Source organism: Platalea leucorodia, assembly GCF_965183815.1.
Source record: "Platalea leucorodia genome assembly, chromosome: 6".
NCBI lineage: Eukaryota > Metazoa > Chordata > Aves > Pelecaniformes > Threskiornithidae > Platalea > Platalea leucorodia.
Genome location: NC_138828.1, coordinates 78,971,343 through 78,989,269, shown reverse-complemented (window position 1 = coordinate 78,989,269; position 17,927 = coordinate 78,971,343). Strand labels below are relative to the sequence as shown.

Sequence of the window (17,927 nt, the reverse complement as noted above, 5' to 3'; positions counted from 1 at the left end):
GACTAAGACGTAAGACAGAGGTGGCAGTTATTGCCTTACCTTTCAGGTCTACGTCATCTTTGTAGTTCATCAACCAAAATCCAAATCCATTAAAACCATACGAAAATACACATAAAGCTAGAAACACCATATAAATGTGACTATCAAGTTAACCTATGACTTGATCAGCATCAGATACGACAATACTTTTCTATGACAAATTGAATCCAGAACAAAAAACTTCTATGTCATCTTTAAATCACACATTTTCTTACTGCTATCTTCAAGTACAGAGATTTATACCTCATAAAAGCAGCAACCACTTCAGCCAGGAGCCCCAAGCCCTTTCCGGGTATCAAAGTCTTGTTTTAACACAAACTTTTGAAACATCTGTGAGTTCATCTGATTTTTTTTTCAGTGACCAAAGAAGAATCTAAGGATCTCCAGCATCGATTCCTCACCAAAAAAGCATTTTTTCCCCCCAGAAGTGTACATCTGTCTAAAGCACATGCCCACAATCAACCATCTTCTTAAATTATGTTCACATGGAATTAGAAATAAATATAATGGTTGTTTCAATGTTATAAAATCAAGTATGAACCTCATCCTCCAAAACAGGGCGGGGGGGAGAAGGAAAAAATTCCCTTTCTCCTCCTCCTGTTTCAGAGTTCACTCAAACACTTAAAGCAAAAAGTTACATTGCTTAAGAATTTAAATATCATAGCATAATTCTCAACACAGCCCACATGGATGCAATGACCCACAATGAACATGGTCTACATTTGAAACACGGAGAACTAAAAACTGACAGCATCCCTTTTTTGGTTATTCTGCTTTTACATGTGAAGTATACTATAGGGTTAACAAAGTTGAGTCAGTTCAGTCTTCTTTCTATCCCCTTTCCTCTCCCTTCCCCCCCAGACTAAGAATATTAAAAAAAAAATATTTGGGTCAACACCAAATTTTTTTCTTTAACACCAAATTGTGAGACACCTGTCATAACATCTCATATTAAGCACAATTGTGTCCAAAATGCTTTATTACATTATTGATCTTATAACACATACATCTCCAAACAATCTATATCATGAAGTCTTTCTTTATAAGCCTGTGTTTAGAAGGCAAAAATAAGCAAATACAAATGATTAGTAGCTTATTTCAAATCTTCTTGCAATAGGAAATCCCCAGTCAAAACGCACAGTAAAAGGGAATCATACCTCGTTTGACAAACAGCAGCCACAAAAATAAGGTGACACTTTCACACTCCCTCCTGCTCTGTCATCTAAGTAACTCTATCGTATCCTCCCCAGATAAGGGACGTCCAAGTATCAAAGAACCATCACGAACTAGAGAAAAGTAATGCAAACAAGGAATAGGGAAGACTTCTCACTGGGGAGGACACGTTGCACCAGCTCTTACTCTTCGAATGCATAACTGTATTTCCAGTCTCAGTGAATTTTCTGCTCTTGTTAAACAGGTATTAGGTCTTAGCAAGCAATCCATCCACACACCACATGGAAGGGAGAGACGAAGACTGTAAAGTTTAGCGCTCTAGCACTAAAAACAGTTGGTGAAAAGATGCCAGATGTTTTCCCTAGAGAAGAGGAAGGATCATATAGATCATCGGGTGACTACACAACTTGCTATAGGACACCTTTTGCTCTGAAGGAGCGGAAAGATCCATTGAAACATTCCTCTCTAAGCCTCTACAGGGTACACAGACATCGATGAGGCTGAATCTTCTTTCTTAGGAGTGTGACAAAAGGTAGATATTTTTCAGACTACAGCCTATCATCATCTTACCTGCACTCTCTCATTTAGTCCATCAGAGCCCGTGAAAGCCAGCCTCTCACTACCAATCAGCTCAGCATATCCAATGCACATTTGCTGTACTTCCAAGCAAGCGTCACTATAATTCACCTGCACCGCGCATCAGGCTTGCAGAGAACTTTCTGTTAGTGGTCACAGTTACTTAACCACTCCTTGTGTGAATCCATCTTCTGTTTCCTGATTCATACTCTGACAGACTCTTCAAGGATACATTTTTTTTTTCAGATTGACATAGTGTCCAGCAGAACAGAAAACTGGTCTATAACTAGGTTTAATATGAACTATAACCAGGCTAAATATATATTCTGTATAGATTAATCTCACGCAGGATTTAGCACACATCTCTGAAAACAGAAAACTCTCAAAACCCTTTTTGGATTGTATCAGGATCTCTGAAAACTCAAACAATGGAAGCTTTTGGCCTGTCCATTCAAATTCCAGATTCTTGTTGGATCCGGGTTTTGCTATGTGACAAATTCTTTTCCCACGCAAGAACTGCAGCAGAAATTCCCCCCGATGCTTACTTAGCATAACCTTCCTAATTACTCAAGAGTCAGTGCTGAAGAGGGAAGCCTTCATCACAAAGTCTGCTCTGGGGCACGCAACTGCCAATTGCCATGGCATGTTTGTCTTTGACAATGTAAAATATTTTTGGTTGAATGTAGTGTTATTTATTTCAGTAGCAAGACTAAAGAGGGACAGGATGTTTGTTTATTCTGCTGATAAGCTGCACCCACAAAGCTTACGGGATACACCACATTTGACAAGAAAATATTGCTGGAAACCACCTCCTTTGATACATCAGTTACTTGTTAAACCCCCATGTATTACTCATTTTGTATATATACCAGTTTCATTACTCATAATGGTTTTATGAAAGAACTATATTCTTCTGTAGAGAATCAGCACACACATAATAAAAGACAATTTCTTTGTTAGAGAATAGTGATAGTTAACGTGTCAACATGTTATTTCATTTGAAATTTAAACTGAATTTAGTTTTAATTTAATCTCGAGTTAACTATCCTATCCAGAGGTATGTATCCAGATGTTGAACAACTAACAAAAAAGGAATGTTGAATTACAATATAGTGCTTTATCCTATTTTTATTGTCAGTCTTGACATCAACATGAACACCAATTTCAAAAAATACTGAATCAGGCTGCAAACTGTGTAAAACTTTCATGGTAGTGAAACTAAATAATGCAGCCATTAGTATAAAGAGAAATGGATTATTTTGACAAGTAGCTGGACATAACACTATTTCTAAATTAAAATTTTACTGCAATCGCAAGCTGATGTAATACATAACATCTTTGCACCAAGTCTAAGCCAGAACTCCACAAATACCTCTTTAAAAAATCATATGAAATTTATCTGATCTTTTTAATACCTATTGTTTACATCATGCCTTTCATTTCAAGGCTCTAAAGCACATGCTAACAGCAAGAAAGCTATTTACAGATAGGTTCCTTACTGTAGGCTAACTTCTGAAGATGATAGGACAAATTAATATCTGCACTGCATATTTGTAGCCACTTTGCAGTTAATAGTCTGCTTTGGATGTTTTTATTTTGTATTCAGTGGTTACTGTTTGCAACGATAGTGACTGTCATTTTTAATTAGCATTGGGTAACAGCCTACTAACATTAAAGACTTTCTATACTTACAATAAATAACCGTTGGCTCAAAAAAAGCCTTCATTGCAACTTTAGGTATACCTTGGCTTTGTGGACTTCAACACATACCCACAATAACTTCTTCCAGAACATAAACTTGATTAGTGCCAACTAAGACCAATTTTATACCAATTACGAATTTAGGAAAGAATGCTGAAACTACAGCAGGCATACTCTTAGAAATTAATGCTTGTACCTCTAAAAAAAGCCCCCTGTGAATCCACTAACAAAGACGGTAAATGGTAACATGTCTTAGCAATTAAAGTTTAAAGCCAAACGATGAAATTAAGACAACACCTTTCAGGATACAAAGTTAGCCCAGTCTGAACATTGCAGTTAAGACTCTACACAAACCCCCTCACTTTTTATAACACAAAGCTATTAAATGTATGAGGAAGGAGAGGTACTCTGACTTTAAGGAAGAGTTAAAAATGGACACTGGATATTAAACAAGTTACTGTTCCATGTCCAGATAATTTCTTCTCAAACATGAATTTCTAATTATGACATTGCCAGAATTCACAGTAAATAATATTATGGAAACGGCTGTCACTCAGGGAAGTGGCCTCCTGAAAATGACACCCGTTCAACTGTTCACACTACTCCCAAAACATCCAGCAGAAATACATAGCGTGGTGCTCCGCACACTTCAACCTTACCTTTCAAGTATCAGAATATGTCATTGCCTCTTCTCAAAACACCAGAAAAGATTTTGGACTCTACCCTCACTGATATAATCTGAGGATCTCCAGCTGACAATACTCTATCTAATTCATCATTATTAGGAAGATGGAAAAATGCCTACAAAAACAAAGCATTGGGATAGAAAACAGCTGACAAAAAGTTGGTTCCTGAGACAGAAGCAAACAAACACACTGAGGAACTTTCAAGACTATACTCATAATTTTCATTAGAACATGCTGCCTGTATGCCAGAAGAAGGGACAGTTTAGCATTTTATCCTATATACCTCTACCCCAAGAAAACACCCACTTACATCTTCAGGCTTGCTAATCTATGAAGCACCTCAAGAACAGGCTGCTGTGCCTTTCCTTACCTAATTCAGACATTGCTCCATCTAGAAACACATCCAAAGGAACAGAAAATCTTATTGGCATTTCTGGGAAACTTGTGACTAGTGGGCAAAGTTATCACCAATGGGTGCTACATCAGAAAAAAAAAATATATACATTTAGAACACACTACTACAAGGCAAAACACTATCAACCAACCATAAACACTGAAAAAACTAATGAGGAACAGAGATAAAGATGTAGTCAAACACAGAACAAAATAGCTTAAAATCAAATGCAAGCACCCTAAACTTAAAATAGCATTAAAGAGCGCTTAAAATATCTGCCATACTTACCTATGTATCTACTAATTTTGCTGTACAATGCTAATTAGAAACTTGAAACTATCTATTCTTACAACTTGTGCACTCTACGGCTAGCTTCTTGTCCTCTGGAGGTTTCCACTGCTTCCCCCCAGTCACAGCAGGAGGAGGCAAATCTTTTTCCTCCAGGTTTTTAGCACTTCCACAGGTTAAGTCCTCTCTTAACTAGGAGGGCAGAGATGCTCAAGTTAAAAGCAACGCAACCTAGATTTAATTAACTCTTATTCAAAATAAGTATCAATAAGGTCCAGAAACCTTGATACACAATCAGGATGCAAGTCTGTTTATTTTGATCTAGTCACATCAGGACCAGAAAAGTTAAAATTTGAATTGTTCCTACAGGGATGAATACATCACCTTGTTTTTGACATCTTCACCAGTATAACAATGTAGGGCTGAAAGTAATACAGTATATCTTAAATAGATTAAAGGATTTCATCTGCTTAACTTTCATAGTGCAACGACTCTACCACAATCTTTACTTTCTTCAAGCTGACTTCCCAGGAGGTACAAATCTGCAAAATCAATTTCCTGTCCCACAGTTTTTGAGTAGAATGGGAAATAGCAATTTTTTCTCCAGAGAATCTTTCCCAGATACTTTGACCCTAAAAGTAAACAGGATCTTTTCCTTAATTTCTGTGCCAGCATTTGGGGAAACACATCAACCCGTGCACAACAACCTAAGTGTAACAGATCTCTCTGTGTCTCACAGTCTGAACTCCACCGGTCACCTTCTCTCTCAACTCACATTGAAGGATATCATGGACTTTGTTTTTCCTATCTATTGCTACCAGAGGGCCTGAGGAATGATATACTGACTGCATTAGATCAAATTCACATCACTTACACAAAAAAGTCAGAATGACTATGACACGGATATCACTCCCTTACTGCAGAAATGGAGGGTGAAAGAAGAGTGGATGTTCAAAAAAAGATACTATGCTTAAAAGTACTTAGAATAATATATTCTTTAAATATCAACTTCTACCTCTACTTGCCTGTCACAGTGCAGCATAAACAAAGTACCAAAAAAGAAGAGGGCATCCACATATATTTTACAATTTAAGAGGAGATACAAGAAAATGTCATTCCATACTCCTTCTGGACGTGTATCAGGCAGCAAAGCAGGGCAATGATGAAGGATCTACAAAAAAGGGCATGCAAAAGCTTTCAAACTGTCATTATTTCCTTGCAAAATGCAGGGAAGATATTCCAATTTGCACAGGCATTACCAGTTCACACCATTCTCACTGGTTAACTTCCCTCTACAAAATCCAAGCACAGTTATCTGAGAAAGGCAGAGAAATACATTAACAACATAGCACAAGTTATAATGATTTCCTCAGAAATCCCACCTAATTTTTACTGTTCTAAAGGGAAACTGTCACGTAGTTGATGCTCTAAGATTTACCAAGCTAACAAATGACCTAATTTATTAGATAGAGCATGCACTCAGTTTCGCAAAGCTAAAAGAATCCTTCTCCACACACACACTTCTTACTGAGAAACATAAACAGAAGCTGTTTAGGTACAAAACCTTTTATTTATTCTATTATTTATGTGCTAAGACATATTCCAGGCACTGTGCAGACAGAAAATACCATTGTATAAACAAATTTTACAAACTAAGCCATATTGGCTTGTTCTCCAGATAAAGAAAAATATTCCTGTCAAATGGAAAACTGTTGGAGAAATTTGTTCTAAAGGTTTTTTTAGAATAAAATCTTGTTCTTTGAACAACAAAATAAAAGTATATTTTTTAAAGTGTTTGGGGCTGTTTCAACTATATCGATGAATAGAAAACAGCAAATAGCCATTTTCAGTAACAAAATACTGACTCTGCTATACGTAAAGATAGGAGTAGATCATTGGAGTAACACATGAAGGAAACCGTGGAAATTTAAGATGCAATTTGTACTTCAAACTATAATTTCTTAAATTTTACCATCAAATTTCATATTTAACTGTTCCTCTCTGGCAATTGATTAAACCAATCGGTCCTTGGCAAGTCACAAACGATAAGCCTTCTTGCAAACTGCGATGGATAACCTGTACAGGCTGACCGTCCACTCTAATTCTTTCTAAACTTTGTTTCACACTTTTTCGGCATTGAGCTATGCCATATACCCCATGCTGCACCTGAAACCAATTTACACAGCTTCATACGATGTGCAAATGGAGCAAGAATCATCTCTCAAAGATCTTAGAACACTTCAGACTTCGCATTGCATTGGGGAATTTCCATGACCACACACACGGAGAACAAGATAAATACTGTAAACTTTAATCCTGAAAATCCTTGTTCACTTCAGTAGACCCAGTGACAAGTGAAACTATTCAGCTGTTTGAGATTGAGCACAAACATAGCTGTTTGCACTGGAATTCTCAAGCTTGCATTTCTTGGTTTTGCAATCTACAAATATAATCGAGAAGGCCAGAGGTTCTCCGATACTGATGTCAAGAGTCTCATTGGGGAAATGGAGAGTTCTTTCTTTTCAGCATCCTAAGACGCTTCTAAAACTACACTTCTGGCTGAATCCCAACAAAACAGCTGACCAAGTCAATGAAGGCCCATCTTTTGTTCGAGATTTTAAAACAGAGACCGATAACCTGTCAACACTCAATAACAAGGTACTAACCAGCCAGCTGATACTCAACTACCTGCAAAACTTCTAAATTAGCAACAACAGTCTGGAAATACCTCATCAGCGCTATCCCCGACCTTTTTTTCTGGAAACACTTTCTTATCGCATCACTAGTGGTTTAATATTTTTAGTGCTTAATGACTTTTGATGCAAATATTATGTGAGTATCCACTATCTACTGGTCATATGCGCTGCTATAAGACAAAAATATTGCTCGTCTCAAAATTTCATCAGCAGATATTGAAGTGCTTTAAAAGGGAATTATCATTATACCTCTTCCATAGATGGAAAACAGAAACAGAAAGGTGAATTGACTTGCCCTAATCCAATAGCAAAGCAAGGAAAACACTGCTCCGATTCAACTATCCTATCCATTAGGTTGTACAGCGTCCTGTGCCTGAAATATCAGATATATCACTCTTAAATACAGCACATCCTAATAAAGAAGGATAAAACAATTTCAAAATACATTGAACAATGAAATGAATTGTCACGCATCAATAGCTATATCTGAATTTTGCTCTAGTTTATGGAAGCTTTCTGCTTCAATCTAAAATAGCAATCTTTTATATAAATAAAAATTTTCATCTAAAATAATCTATTATTAATGCAATAACAACGTACAATTCCATTCAAATGTCAACTCCAACAATGGGGAAAAAAAGCAAAATATTGTCCACTAACAACAGCAATGGAGTTCCTTTTCTTTCTCGTCCTCCCTACTTGGGCAGAACACAATTAGTGAGTTTTTATACTTTTCAAGAAATCACAATTTCAATAAAAAACCAATAAATTTTGAATTGATCATTTTTATTGTGAAAACAATTTGTAACGAATGTGAATGACATTGCTCTTGGGTCTATTATTTATCCTTTTGCCTGAAGTCCAAAAGCATACATCCCATTCACAGGTTTAACCCGCAGTGTTGTACCGTAGTAGCGAATGAAGTCTCCTAAACAGGTACCTGATAACACACTCTTAGAACACTCGAGAAAGGCAAGTGTGGGATTATGACCCACAAAAAGCTAAAAGTGTTTCCTAGAAAATCCATAAACACCTTAAAAGTTGTAACACCGAGTGTCTACACTATGCTGAACTACAAGTTCCCCTGTGGACTTCTCGTAAGAGAAGTGCTTTTCAACAACTATGTTGGACAGGGAGGAGGGGAAACGCAAAACTTCAAAATATTTTGATTAAAGATGTTTCCAATACATTGCCAAAACCCAGTATGATTTAACCTCTATTACTGGAAAGCTGAACATACCTCGTATCCCCAAGATGTCTCTGCAGTTGTGAATGTACTGGAAATTAAACCTGACCTCTCCTCTTTTTGTTTCCTAAGCATTCCAAATAGCTAATTACTAATTAGGATCTCTGGTGGCTCTCAGAACATCTGACTTCTATGTGCACGCATGACAATCCTCCCCATATCCCTCTGAGCTGATCAGCATAATCTGAAGTTCTTCCCTGAAAAGCTCAGGGTAACACTGAACCCTCTCAACTCAAGGAAAATCAGAAACATGGTCACAGTCTCTCTGGCTGCAGTTCAAACTCCTCCAGTGTTTACCAGCTAAAATACTAAGCTCTCATTTTAGTTTCCACTTCATATGACCACCATTTTTGAAGTTCAAAAAAAAAATCCTAAATACATATCATATGCATGCTTAAAAATAGGCATGCCATGCAATCCAAATAAATCAATATCGCTTAATTCTGCAAAAACCTAAAATGAGTTAATTCAGAATATCAGACTTTACCTGATCTTATGCTGCTGTCACTTGGTAATGTAAAAATCTATGCTGGGTTCTGTTTTTGTTTCGTTGGAGTAGGAGGATTATTTTAATATGGAGAGGATTGATTTCATTCCTGTATGCGTGAGCTGCTGTTGATATTCCCAACCAGAAAGATTGCTTTCTAGAATTATCATCAGTGTATATTACAACAGAGTGTTTACTTCCACCCTGCCTCTGTTCTAAAAGCCTCCTCAGTGTTAATTCCCAGAGCAAGGCTACAGGTCTCCTGCTCAAAATTTCTCTTTAGATTTTCTAATCCTTTTCTCCTTAATCTCCATTATACGAAAAGAAATCCACATATGCATGGTCTGTGAGAAGCTAAGTAACTTTACCTCTCACCATAGTTACCACATCTGATTTAACCACTGGCTCCGGACATTGAATCATTGTCCTTTAAGGTTTAAGATTTTATTTGTGTATGCCTCGATACATTCAACAAGCATAAAATCCTACAAACAGACTGATTTTAATATCATTAGTAGAGATTACATTCTAATTCATGCCACTGTAAGATAACATACCATCCACCTCTGCTATTTCTATACTGTGTGTGTTGTTTTCCAAGATCACAGAAGCTAAAATGTTTAAACGTGTTACTATGACTGTTATTAAAAAGATTTTCTGTCTAATTCAATTCTTTGAATGATTCTGAAACAATTTTACATTCAGATTTTCATTAGTGTGCTCAACTATTCTATTAGACTTTTTTGTTTCTCATGGTAACCGATTTTATTTGACTTAACAGAAGCTGTTCAAATATTTAAAGGCACTCCGAGATGGCAGGAGTTTATCTAGGAGCATACATGTTGTGTCACTGATATTCCTTCCCTTGCTCTTACTCGCCCCCTTTTTTTTTTTTCCCAAAAGCAGTAGCAAACAAATGAGATCGCGACGAGCCACATTGTACCGGGAACGTGCTCACTTCATCTGTTTATGTTAATATTCAAGTTACAATGGGCACGTTTCGAAATTACAGGCTCGGTAGTTAAAACAGATGCTTCTTACGTTCCTTCGTATGCACTGTATCCCTCTGCCAGTATCGTCAGGCGCAACGCAAGAACTAAAGTATAAACATCTGCAACACCTCTCTGTTTTGTTAACATTCTTTCACACGTTTTCTTGCTAACTCCAAAAAGGCTCAACGGTGTTAAAAAAAAAAAAAAACAGCGAAATGGGAAACATCTGCGAGATAGCTACGGAAAACGGAATGAAACATGAATAAACAAAAACATGGCGAAAGTGGCCTGGGGTTGTTACACTGTCAGATCATTTTTCCAAGCCCAACATCAAGGCTTTTGTTACAACCAAAGCGGTCATTTGCATGGAGAACCAACAGGGTTTCTTCTTCTTCAGCGTTTCCCCGGTCGCAGCAGACTCGCTCTCCCCGCTGCACACAGCGGCAAACCTCCCCTCCCGCAACCAAACAACGCGGCGAAACGCACACGGATCCGCCACGACGGAACCCACAGATCCCAACCAACCCTCCGCAGACTGAATAGTTTGCTACCGAGGCGTAATTTAGGTATAAAAATAACAGACAAACCTTTGGAGCGCTGCCCCAGCCGGAGTTGCTCTCCCTCTGCTCTGCTGTTACTGACAAGATCAGGCTGAGATTAACAAGTCCATGCTACTCTGACAGCCTTGCTCCTCTGGCTTCTGCAGGCACACCGTGGGCTTTAAATAACATCAAACTTTCGGAAAGTTAAAAATGGAATGAATTAAAGGAATGTAAAGCACAATGGCAGGAAAGCAGAAAGCACCGCCTGGACAATTATTGCAGCAGCACGCAGGGCACTGCTCTGTAGTTAAGGCTGTGTCAGCACTTTCTTTCTAAGCCCCCCCATTTTTCAGGGGGCTGTAACTCAGAAAGCAAAAACCAAAAATTGCTCATGGCTAAAAAATTGCTCCCAGGTAAAGCCCCTCCCCTCGGCATTTTAAAACAGCCATTTAGACCATTCAGAAAGTTAGAGGAGGCTGTGCACTTCACCAGTTCAGTAAGTCCCACATGCCATTTCTTATGCAAATACAACTCTTCTTTTTCAGATGAGATTTCACAAGACTTGCATCTCCACTGTGAATTTTGCCCCCCCCCCTTTTTTTTTTTTATAAAAGCAAATTAATAAATACCCTGGCACCTGCAAACCGGTTTGCATAAACATGGAATAATTTCTAAATAACTTTTACACGCATGCATTGCCTGAAAGGTACGAGATTAGTAAGGGAGATATTAAATTGCCTGCTCCCACAGCTGATTCAGCCCAGACAATGGCCTCTGCTGAGGTCTCAACTCTAATCCATTACGGCAACTTTGTAACCTCAATTGCTGAGTGCATCTACATTTTCCCCTGATAAGGAAAGTGTCCTTATAATCATGCTAAAACAAGGAAACAAAGCGTTTGATCTGCAATTACTACTTTACAACGATGCTCTAAACTGTGGCATATCAGGGCAATCTCTCCTGCTGTCGTTAATCGCTGGGTTTTGCTGGTGGGGGCTTTTTTTGTGTTTGTTTGTTGGGTTTTTACACTGTTGGTAATTTCCTCTCAGCTACAGAAATAAAAACACCAACTTCTCCAGCCTATTTACATACACCAGATACACTAAAACACTCTTCGGTTGTAAACTTAAAGTTACAACACCAAACAAGAACTATACAGCCACATTGTTACTTTCTTTTAAAGTAAAAATATGCACTTAACAAAAATTGTGCAACAGCCTAAGTCTGCTGGGCAAGAAAACCAAAGCCTAAGTTTTGTCCCTTTTGACTGATATGGAATAGCCAAGACAACAGGCAGCTCATTCGATCCTTACAAAACTCAGTATATCAACACTTGCTCATCAAAAGGTGTGTCTCTGCTCTCTGTGAACTTCTGACTCCGCAGTACTGTTGCATATGTATTATATAAAATCAAGCAGCATCCATTAAAATGGAGCAATCCATTAAAAACGCTCGGTTGCTGTGAATAACTCAGTAAAGCAACAATTTCCCCAGTAGGAACTGTCTCATCCTCATTATCTTCTAAAAGTCATCACACTGAATATCTGTCTCAAGGTATCTGATGGTGGTACAGGTCATCTCGCATTTCTGTCTTATAAAGACAGCTGCCTGGCATATTTTGAAGACAAGCTGCTTTGATCTTAACACCTTATTCTGTACAATGCTGTGCACAGTAGGTGTTAAAAAAAAAAAAACAACAAATTTCTCCCATTGTTCAGAAGAAAAAATTAACATAGATTAAAGGTAAGGTCCTAAATATTTCATAAACATCATAATTCACCAGAAGAATATAGCAAGGGCTTCTACTTCTCCATTATAAGATGGACAGTACAGTCACCACCCATCTGCTCAGGGGAAGAGAGCTCTTCTGGCCAGTGGGGCAACCTCTGCTCCCACCTGATGCAAGACAGGGCTTTCCATCACTGGCTTAGGCCAGTCTCATCTGCCAAACCGAGAAATGATGGTGACACATTCACTTCTGCCACCCTGGCACAGAGGTTATAATGTCCACAGAGAGGAAAAAGAAGCAAGTGTAGTAAAATCTCAATCCACAGCACTTTTCTTCAGCACGTGGAAGCAGAGCACTAAGGTTTCTGCTTTGCTCCACCAAATAACACACAGAGTATTTATGTTTATGAAAGATAAATAATTTGCATGCAATGCTTTATGGTAGACAGATATTTTTCTCTAATCATAAATCTGGAGCAAAGCGGAAGACTATTGGAAATACTTTTAAGATTCCATCAAATGAGTAAGGTTCTCCTAAAGGTCTGGAGTATTCTGTATGCGTTGCTTAATTTTAACTAATTGCTAATTCACATTAATAAGACACTAAATGAGGACAAACATTAATAGATTATGATTCAACTGGACAATGCCAAGAAATAGAAAATGGAAGCTGATTTTTATTCTTCCTTTTACACCACTAGGGGATGAGGAAAAATAAACAAGATACAGTACACAAACCTTCTTAGTAGATCGAAATTTGTATTTCCTATTTAAGAATAAAGCAGTAGAATTTATAAGAACTGTAAAAGCAAAGTTGTATTGGTAATTACACTAAATTTAATTAAATTAAGCCTCAGCTTTATAACTCTGTATGGTAGGTTAAGCAGAAGACATTTATTAACCTAATATTAAAGAACAAAGTACAACCTCTGTATATGAATAACCATTCCCAGGAATAACAATAACCATAAATATTTTGTCAAATTCAGCAGGAAACTACAGATTTTAACAAGTTCAAAAGATCATTAGCTTAGTTCTTATCTCCACATTTATCACACCAACATTTATATTATAAATCAACAGCTGCAACCTAAAGTTGAAAACATGCCAGAAATATGCATAGGTTGTATCAATATTTGCACAGGGAGACTAGAACACAAATTAGTTGACACTCAACACTTAAAGCGTACTCTCTGAAGTTGCAATATTTAAAGGTTAAAGATTAGACATGCTCCCTCTTGTGTTAAACCAAGAATACATGGAATACATGCTGTTTTCTCTGACATGATGGTTGCTTGGCCATCTGTTCCATTAAGGAAACCTTTTAACTTTGGCTACTAATGTCTGACAAACCTTCACCAATAATTCTCCAGTTTAAAGACAGATATAGTCCGAGCACATAACCTGCATCCATAGGATATTTGTGTTACATTACATTAGCTACTGTATTATCAGAAGGCAACATTAAGGATTACATATAAAACATCTGTTGCAAATAAGTTTTTTGGACAAATACATCTATGACTAGGTAAATTACATGGACAGTCACACTTCCTCAGTCCCTATAAGCATCACAGGCCTAAGGAGGTAAAGTATGCCGAGATCAAGCTGTTTAGTAACATCAACGATATGGAATACTGAAGAGCAAATTTCCTTCTAAGTATTAGCTTACAGAGTATTTAAGACAGACAGGAACAACAGGAAGAATTTACAATGCCACATAACCATGTCTGTAAATACAAGAACAATTGAGCTAAGTTTTCAGTCCTCCACTTGACAAGCTCAGGTGAACCATTCCCTGCACAGAGCCTTAATGGAGTCAAAATCCTTCTTACACAAATCCTCTTGCAGAATCCGGCCCCAAGATCGTGTCTAGACATGAATGTTAATCCCAGGTGTAACTAACACAAATGTTTTTACTAATATACTTTTTAAACAAAGGCTTTGCACCTGGTGTGGGCTTGGCAAATTATGTTTAGGCATACATTTGCTGATTATGGCCAGCACCAGACTGAATGCCAGGGCAGCTGAGAGTAAACACAAGTAAATAATTTGCAGTCCAAAGCTGAAGAGAATTGAACACTCAACTACATGACTTCACACATTTTCTTGTATTTACCACCAGCCCTTCATGGCAGATAGAAGATGCTCTCAGTGCAACGGTGCCCAGGCACGTTAGAAATAAATAATGTTACCAAATATTCTAAGAAACATACTTGTTAAATATGACTTGGTCTTTCAAACCATGAAAGTTAAATGTGTTTTACCCTCCTGGAAATACTTGTGTTTATTTTTCTACAGTCTTCTGCAGACCAGAAAAGTTTAGGAAACACAGCAAAAACCACCACGATTATTAATGGATACAGGTTTTGGGGTCTCTTTAAAGCCTCACACCACAACAGCACACTACCTGAAACACACCTGCTGACAACGGCAAGAGCCTGCATCGAGAAACAGAACTTTTGCCACCGACTTCAACAGAAGAAAGTTTATATCGCTGCACATGCAGCTCCTGATCAGTATGTTTCCACTTTCTTACTGCGATGCTGCAGACCCAATAGCTTCGAGGTCTGACAAAGTGCCTCCCTCTCGCTCGCTAAGGTGCTCAAATCACAGCGAGAAGCTCCATGTAGGGTACTAAAAGTGGGCACATGTTATGGTTGAATCGCAAGATGCTGCTCTACATATGATCAAGAAAGTAGCTTTTGTATCAATAGCCAGGGGATTAATACTCCAAGAGTGTTTTTATTCCCTCAGACACACAAGTAGAGACAGGCTGCAGGATCAGGTCCCTTTTCTTATATGGAAACATTCACATACGCTCAGCAGAGGAACTACTGCTCGTGTAAACCAGTGCTTTTCACCTTACGGCCCACCAGCTCCAGGACCACTCTGCGGGACTTGAAGAGAGGCCAGCAAAACAAGCAAGCCTGCCGAGCGCAGCGTTACGCCGGCGGGGAGACCCACAGCTCCCTCCAGGCACAGCCGGGAGCCCGCAAACCCAACCCACACACACACACGCACACACACACAAGAAGATGAAAACCCCAGAAGTTGAGAACGGCTGCTCTAAACTTGCACGCACGCCGGTACTTCGGGCCCCGGGCGGGGGGCAGCCGCCGCCCCGCTCCCCAGCGCGGCCGCCGGGGGCCGATGTCCCCCCCGCCCCGGGAGGGAGCTGCAGGGCTGCGCCGCCCGCGCACGCCCGGCCGGGGGAGGAGGGCGCTGGGCCGGCGGGAGCAGCTCCTTGCCGGCCGGGCACACTCCTCAAGGGCCGGACGGGAGCCAACCCCCCCTCCCCACCCCCCCTCCCCCGCGGGGAAGGCGAGACCGGCCCGGCTGCTGAGGGAGCTGCTCCCGCCCCGCGCCTCGGCTCACCGGGGAAACTTAGCGCCGGCCGGCCCGCCCGGGAGCGGGGCCCCGCCGCGGCCTCCCCTCCGCGGCGAGGAAGCGGCTCGGGGCCGCCCCCCCGCTCAGCGCTGAGGGCAGGCAGCTCCGCGGCGGGCTGCGGGAGGGAAGCCGCGCCGGGCACCTCCGCCTGCCCCGGCGGAGGGAGAGCGGCGGCGAGGGCGGCCCGGCGCCGGGGAGAGGGAGCTGAGGGGAAGGGGACTCACGCTGTCTCCGCTATTTAAACCTCTTCCCGCCGCCTCCGCCTCACTGACTCTCTCTCACTCACTCTCTCCTCCCCACGGAACTTACTAGGGGCGGCCCCCCCGCTCCCCGGCCAATATACACACAGCCACACGCCGGGCCGCCGCCGCCGCTGCCCCGCCCGCCCTACCCCAGGCGCAGTCATCCATTCGCTCAACTCCCTGCCCGTCAGCAGGGCGACGCAACGGCGTTGGCTGGAGACCCTGCTCATCAAAGCGCGTTCCGCACCGCCTCCTCCGGGCTCCGCCCCTCGTCCCGCCCCTCCCCTTCCCGGACACCTCGGGGGGTGTTAAAACGGCCGTTTTAAGTCACCGTCAAAATTTACTTTTAGGTCCCGCCTACTGAGCTCTAGCGGAGACTCTGATTGGACGATGTGAAAGCCCTCTCTATCGCGACTGGGCGGCTGGATGTCCATCACCCCCAAAAATCCCGCCTATCTGGATGCCGTCATTCCGCCTGATTTGTCCGCGCACCCGGGCGGCCCCGCCCACTCCCGCCCCGCTGCCCAATCAGGCGCGGCTTCTCAAGCTCTAAGGCGGTGTTGACGCTCACGAAGGGAACGTGCGAAAGGGCGGCCTTCATTGGTCGGCGCCTCTCGCCCCGCTGTTGCTCTTCCGCCACCACCGCCGTCCGGCGGAGCGTACCACGCCGCCGCGGCGGAGGGGGGGGGCGAGGGGGGGCGGGCGGCGTTGGTTCGCCCCGTCTCCATGAGGGATGGGGCGGAGGACGGCCCTCGTCGCCCGGCATGCCGCGCGCGCTGTAGGTAGCTCCCTCCGCTCCGGGCTGGGGGAGGGCGGGGGAGGAGGAGGGAGGAGGTTGGTTCCTAATCCAAGATGGCGGTGCAGGAATCAGCTGCTCAGCTCTCAATGACTTTGAAGGTGCAGGAGTATCCCACTCTCAAGGTGGGTGTCGAGCCTCCTCTCTTCCTCCCCCGGCACGGAGGAGAGGGGTGAAGCCGCTAGCGTCCCGCCGGAGCAGCGCTGAGGGGGAGATGAGGGCTTGGCGAGCCGGGCGCCCCGGCCCCCCTTCGTTCCCGCTCCCCGCCCGAGGAGCCCCTGGGGCCCCCGGGGCTGCGGCTGGGGAGGGGGCCCCCACCGCACGGCTGCCCGCCCGCCCCCCCTTTTTCCTCCGCTTGACGCCTGGGCTGATGCCGGTAGGGCTTCTCCCCTTCCCCTCCCCCGCCGCTGAGGGACGTGCCTGGAATATGCGGCTCTCCCCGGCCGCCTCCGTGCCCTGAGGTGAAGGGGGAGGCCCCCGGGCCACGCTGGGCACACACACACACACACACACACACGCACACACACACACAAAAAAAAAAAAAAAAAAAAAAAAAGGGTCGTTGAGAGGTGGAGGAGCCGGGAGAGGAGAAGCCAGGTCCTTGTGGCGAGGCGAAGCTGTGGTCGTAGGGGTGGTGTGAGGGGGGGAGAGGGCTGGGGGGCGTGTGAAGGGTGGCTCCGGGGGCCCCGGGGTCGCTTTAAATGCTCGTCCCCCGGGATCAGCCGAATCTACGTGGCGTTGTTAGGAGACGTGTGAAAGGGGAGGGAGTGGAGGTGGTAGTAGAATATGGATCCCTGGCTTCTTGGTCCCCCGAAGATGGAGATGAGCTTTAAATATAAAAAGGGACAAACGTACTGGAAAAGACTGGAGGCCTGTAGAGACGAATAAGCGAAATACTCACGGTTTGGTAAAAGCATGGAGTGCTCGGTAAGGCACTGGGTCTGTCTGAAG

At 42.2% G+C, this 17,927-nt stretch overlaps 2 protein-coding genes across 9 annotated transcripts in view; one reads left to right on the top strand and one right to left on the bottom strand.

Moving 5' to 3' along the window:
• Positions 1–16,238, bottom strand: part of CTBP1 (C-terminal binding protein 1) — a 253,159-nt gene extending 236,921 nt beyond the window's left edge. For 3 of the 4 annotated variants that reach the window (XM_082315834.1, XM_082315830.1, XM_082315833.1), the window contains exon 1: positions 16,163–16,238. The gene's annotated coding sequence lies outside the window, so the exon portion shown is untranslated. Of the gene's footprint in view, positions 1–10,865; positions 11,004–16,162 lie in introns of those variants that run through there. The other variant, XM_082315832.1, reaches the window with a different exon arrangement.
• Positions 16,239–16,872: 634 nt separating this feature from the next.
• The window catches only part of MAEA (macrophage erythroblast attacher, E3 ubiquitin ligase), a 52,609-nt gene continuing 51,554 nt past the window's right edge, over positions 16,873–17,927 (top strand). For 2 of the 5 annotated variants that reach the window (XM_082316071.1, XM_082316068.1), the window contains exon 1: positions 17,000–17,101. In XM_082316071.1, the coding sequence (XP_082172197.1) occupies positions 17,033–17,101 (69 nt within the window). In that variant the 5' untranslated portion in view covers positions 17,000–17,032. Of the gene's footprint in view, positions 16,959–16,999; positions 17,102–17,556; positions 17,574–17,680; positions 17,904–17,927 lie in introns of those variants that run through there. The other 3 variants (XM_082316069.1, XM_082316074.1, XM_082316070.1) reach the window with 3 other exon arrangements.